Source organism: Microcaecilia unicolor, chromosome 1 (genome assembly GCF_901765095.1).
Source record: "Microcaecilia unicolor chromosome 1, aMicUni1.1, whole genome shotgun sequence".
Classification (NCBI taxonomy): Eukaryota; Metazoa; Chordata; class Amphibia; order Gymnophiona; family Siphonopidae; genus Microcaecilia; species Microcaecilia unicolor.
In genome coordinates, this window is record NC_044031.1 from 656,445,547 (window position 1) to 656,451,400 (window position 5,854).

Consider the following 5,854-nt stretch of genomic DNA (forward strand, 5'->3'; position numbering starts at 1 on the left):
ATGTTTCTATGAGAAAGACGTCTTTCTCATAGAAACATCCAATTTTGGATGTCCTTAACTGCCCATTGCTGAAACGTCCAAAATTTGGACGTCCTCAACTGCCACGTCACAGAAACGTCCAAAATTTGGACGTCCTCAACTGCCCTCGCTGGCAGGTTTGCTGTAGGGGGGATTGTAAGCTCTTTGAGCAGGGACTGTCTTTCTTCTATGTTTGTGCAGCGCTGCGTATGCCTTGTAGTGCTATAGAAATGCTAAATAGTAGTAGTAGTAGGGAATGGGGGCCTGCCAGCATGCAAATGCATGCTGGACAGGGCTCACCATTCCTCCCCAATGATCTGCAAACCCTAACGCCAGCTCGGAGCTGGCGTAGGGCTTGTCGCAGCCAGCGACCCAATCTTTGGCGCGCTGGATGCTGATCATTGAGGATGAATGCGTTAAGCGCTGATTAGCATGCATTTGCAGGCTACTTGCGCTAAGAGACCTCGAGCGCGTTGTTTCACGCGCTCGAGGGCTCTGATCATGGGGCGGTAGCAAACACCGGCACTAGTATGGCGCTAACAGCCTCTAGCGCCAGCATTTGCTTTTGATCATCTGCCTGCAAGATTGTGAGCCCTCCTGGGACAGAGAAATATCCAGAGTACCTGAATATAACTCACCTTGCGCTACTACTGAAAAAGGCGTGAGCAAAATCTAAATAAATAAATAATAGTACTTAAGCCTAAGAGCCTGACCCTAAATCAATCACTTCCTCCATCCCCTCCCTCAAGATGCAGAAGAAGAGGAGGAAAAGCAGCACTCCAAACACAAATATTTCAAAATGTTATTATGATCTTAAAAAGCTGGCAATCTGCTTACAAGTGTTTAGGTCATGCCTGCAGTTCAACTGCTACTATGTGGATTAACAGCACTCCACTCTTAACAACCTGGTATAATTGTTAAAACACACACACATCCCACACCAAAAATAAATTCTAACAATATCAAAACAGAGGACAGTGAAAACATGTTTAAGATTGAATAGGAAAAGTTGTACAAATTAGGAAACGGCTTCCCTGAGCTCGGAAAAAAAAAAAAGGTACCTGAACAACTTATTAGCTATTTTTATCAAAGTTTATTTCTCTGGGATGTCAGACTCCCTTTTTTGTCCAAGCGCCTATTGCCCCTCCTCACTTTAGGATTTAGAAGCTGCAATATTGTCTAGCTGTCAAAAGATCCCGGGGAATCTACCAGACCCTCCCCCCTGACTCCAGGGGAAAAGGCTGGGGGAAGGGGCAATTCAAGTTAGTTTCCATTTCAGCAGCCAGGGGAAATGGAGTGAACTGTTGGTCTTTGTGGGTTCTCAAGAGCGCTTTGTGAAGGAGGTGGCTGTAAAATGGATGCAGTGTAAGAAAAGCCCCCATTGACAGGCTGCAAGGCGTGAACAATCTTCTGTGGCATAAAAGTTCTAGCCCACTGCACGGCCCATCTAACATAAAAGGGGTGAACCCAGCTAGAAAATGCTATTCTCTCCTTTCACTAGGAGCCAGAATAGAAAGCAGCCCCCACCCCCTCCAAACCCAACCTCAGCATAAAACCAGTCTCTGCTGTCTAACCAGTGGCAAACCTCGCTCAGATCCCCAGTTACTAGTGCAGTGGTCTGATTTCCTGTGTGTATCTGTATTATATCATTATATAGATTATAGTCTTTATTCCTGAAGAAGGGGCAGCTCACACCTACCACTTGGCACTGTTATGGCCCCTGGTGTGCCGGCTACCCCTGGCTCCTCTATACTATTGCTTGGTGCAGTGGGAATGCCTGAGGACCACACAGGCTGCCTGTGCTTATAAAGGAGGGAGGGGGGGTAACAGTATTTATAACATTTTCATCTGGGATCTCCAAGTGCAGAGGGGAGGTGAGAAGAAGAGGAGGAAAAACAATAGCAGCTGCACTAGTTTAGAAGGCATCGAGTGTGGGAATGAAGCCCCCTCCCTCCCCCCACCCTCCTGCATGTAGGACAAACCCCCTTTCTGCCAAGGGACCGGCTGGGCAGTGAAGCGTAGAGAGTGCACAGGGGACAGGACACCAGTTGAGTAACCACTGCACAGAGGACGAGGAGGGTGAGCCCTGACACACAGAGCCCAACAGTTCCAAATCTCAGGCCCAACTGGGACAGGATTAAAGGGTCCAGGAAGGCGCAGCTGGATTACAAACACTTGAACAGGGCTGAGATAGTCCTGGCTTCACAGAGGACAGGGGAAGAGACTGCTGAGGTCTGATCGTTATTACAGAAACTGGACTCAGAACCCAGAGATGGTGGCAGAGGCCTAGAAGATTCCAAGAGGACGGATCAGTGCTATAGAGACTGGAATCCAGCCCAAGAGGGTGTGAGTAGTGCCGGCTGGGTCGTGCCCCTGCCCAGCAGCTCTTCAGCTTTAGGGAGCTGGAGTAGAGTGCATGGGGGCTGTTGCAAAAGTGCAATGAGGAGGTGCAGGAGATGTGAAGGGAACAAGAGGTTTGGGGCCCTGGGCTGGCTGCTTCTTGTGCATTGGCTGTTCTTCTGCACTGGGGCAGGCTCAGTGGGTCCCTGCTGGGAGACACTTCTACGCTGCCAGGAGGATTCCACCTGTGCCTCTGCCTATGGCCAATACCAGGCAGCCTGTGAGCCGGTGCTGCAGTCAGATGGGCACCTCCCGACGTCCTGTCCCAGTCATTGCATTGGGGCTCTCGTGCGCCTCAATGAAACGCGTGCCGGTGCCGCCCTGGAGAGCTGCGAGTGTGGGACAGATGCTCGCTGCCGGCACCTGAAGGCTGTCATCGAGCCCTGCCTGCCAAGGCCTGCCGCAGCTGGCCTGGGCTGCATGGATGCACGGAGACGCTGTGAGCAGGAGCCCGCGTGTGGCACAACCCTCAGTGCCTACTTGAGCCGCTGCGGGCAACTGTTCAATGGGCGACGCTGCACAGCTGCCTGCCGCCACACCATCCGCCTGCTGCTTGCCACGCCCCCAGGCCCACGTCTTGCACACTGCATATGTGATGGCGTGGAGCGGCCTTTCTGTGAGGTGCTGAAGGGCAACATGGGTCGCCTCTGCTTCTTGGGCAGCCAGGACGAAGGTAATGAACCCGCTGAGGAAGAGGAAGAGGAAGCAGTGGAGGAAGATGAGGAGGAGGGGCCTGAGGAGGCATCGGAGCCCAAGGGGGCAGGTGGGGACCATGCGCAAGTTCGCTCCACAGCTCCTCCAGAGTCCTTAGGCTCCACACTGCTGCTCCTTGTGCTACTGCTCCAGCTGTTCTGCCATCTCTTTATCTAAAGTTCAACTTGTAAATGCCCTCGTCTAGCCACAGGAAGCGAAATACTTTACTTCTTAAACCTTGGGCTATGGATACAGACTTTAGCCCCACAAATTACATTTTATACTTCAGAGATGAAGATTTGGTCCAAGAGTTGCTCCAGTTTGCTACTGGGGATTTCTTTCATGGACTCCAGCCAGACCTAAATGGAAAATTTTACACTGTTACTGACCCAAAAGATGTTAGTAGATCAGTGCAACAGGAAGATTCGGTACAACCACTGTGCCTGGGAGCCTTTGTGCCGAATGAAACTGAGCCATACTTGAAAAGTTACCCATTAATTCTGTGTGAAAGGGGCGTCAGAATTTGTTTAAGAATACAGAGAACTAATGCTGTTATAATTTGGCCCTTATCATGGCTTTATGTACATTTGTCTATATGTACAGATTATTGTTTGATGATGTAATTTTCTACAGATGATTTTTTAATAAATGCTAGCCAATTTTGGCTTCAGGTATACTGGATTCTTATTATGTTTGCACAGACTGGACCCAGTAAAGGTAAGGATGCACTTGAAATGGTACAGATTCATAGTCATGTATTTTCTTTAATTACATGCTTATAGATTCAGGGGAATTACTACATGATTGATATAGTTTTTGACAGTCATTTATTTCAGAGCAAGCCTGTAAGTGGATTTATGAGCAAGTAATGGATTAAGACTTTCATATGAAGCCAAGGAATGGAAGAGACAGGCTGTTTTTTTTTTTTTTTTAAGTAACTGAATTGCCTTTCCTTTTAAAAAAAAAAAAATGTAGGGGTCTTTTTATTAATGTGTGCCAAAAAGTGGCCTGCGCTGGTGTAGACACGTGTATTGGACATGCGCAGGTCCATTTTTCAGCACACCTGCAAAACGAGGCCTTTTTGTTTGGGACGAAAATGAACGTGCGGTAAAATAAAAAATTGGTGCATGTCCATTTTGGGCCTCAGATCTTACTGCCACCCATTGGCCTAGTAAAGTCTCTCGTGTTAACTGGGCAGTAATGGTCTATGTGTGTACAATGCCGATTACTGCCCGGCTACTGCCATGTGCTGGAAAATATCCGGCGCACTCAGTGGACGTGCGTAAAAAATGAAATTACAGCCCGGGCCACTCAGTAGCTGGGCAGTAGCTCAAAATTGACATGAGTATGACGCACATAGGGCTCCATAACATTTTAATACTAATGCTATAATAACACATTGAAAGGCAGTTAACAAGTAGAATTTACTATAGAATTAAATATAACCATTACAGCCCCCCCACAAAAAAAAAAAAATTAGTTACTAAGTATTTAGCCCTAGGAAGCCAACTTCCAAATAGTTTGCGAAAATATAATACTACCCGAGCTATTTAATTTTACTAGTCAAAATGGCTTAGTTTTTTGTTTGCTTGTTTTTCATAATTTTAAGATAATCGTAAAAAAAGGAAAGATACTTAGAAAATAAAAAGATCACATTATGGGAGGAAGAGAGTGATACAAAAGACAAATAATTCAAAATAGAAACCTAAGGATATAAATTATATCCACCAAAATCTGCCTTAACTTCTGAACCACAATACAGTAACAGCTTAGTTTTATTAGTACATTTCTTATCACTTCTGCATGTTGTGTAAAACTAAAAATGTAGATTACAGTTTAGTAAAATTAATGTGTGGCTTCATGTAGCTGGCTTGAACATATCTAGAATGACCCCCCCTCTCCGCACTTTCAAGTGTTACTAATACAGAAAGTTCTTCACCGTTATATGGTCACCTATAATCTTTGGCGCTTCTGGTACCTTTTTAGAGATGTGCCAAAGAGATGTTGATCTCCACTCTTGTCACCAGTTTTGCAGACCAGGTAGGCTCATTCCTTAGATGGCAGATTTCACACAAATAAGCTACTTTACCAATACTCCTGTTTGTTTTTAAAGCACTTTTCTAGGCATTCTGCCCTATCAAACAAACAACTACTACTACAAAACATTTCTATAGCACCAGGGGCGTATCTGCTTGGGGCCACAGGGGCCTGGGCCCCCGCAGATTTCGCCCTGGCCCCCCTCCCCGCCGTCAACCCTCCCCCGCTGCTTACTTTTGCTGGCGGGGGGCCCCAACTCCCACCAGCCGAGGTCCGACCCGAAGTCTTCATATTTCGTCTTCCTCCGTGGCCATGCTGCAAGGAAGTAACGCTGCAGTGCTAATTCGCTGAATCCAGTTCGGAGTCTGCCCCCCCTCTCTGGCTCTGGCCCCCCCTACCGCCGGATTCCAGATACGCCCCTGCGCTACCAGTTGTACGCAGCGCTTCACAATTGAAAATGAAGAAAAGACAGTCCCTGCTCAGAAGAGCTCACAGGCTAAATCAGGACAGACAGACAGGACAAATAAGGGATAAGGGTAGGACAGACAGATAGGACACATAGGGAAAAGGGACTATTGAAGAGAGGAAAACAAGATAAAGGTTACGAACAGTTGACAAGTTAGGAATCAAAAGCAGCATCAAACAGGTAGGCCTTTAGCCTGGATTTGAAGGCGGCCAGGGATGGAGCTAGACCTAATGGCTCAGG

General features: G+C 47.2%; 1 protein-coding gene across 1 annotated transcript; it reads left to right on the forward strand.

The window, feature by feature from the left end:
- The first annotated feature begins 2,457 nt into the window (after nt 1-2,457).
- LOC115461516 (growth arrest-specific protein 1-like) lies at nt 2,458-3,288 on the forward strand. Its single transcript, XM_030191374.1, has one exon. The coding sequence runs from the start codon at nt 2,458-2,460 to the stop codon at nt 3,286-3,288; it is 831 nt and encodes a 276-aa protein (XP_030047234.1).
- Nucleotides 3,289-5,854: the final 2,566 nt, after the last annotated feature.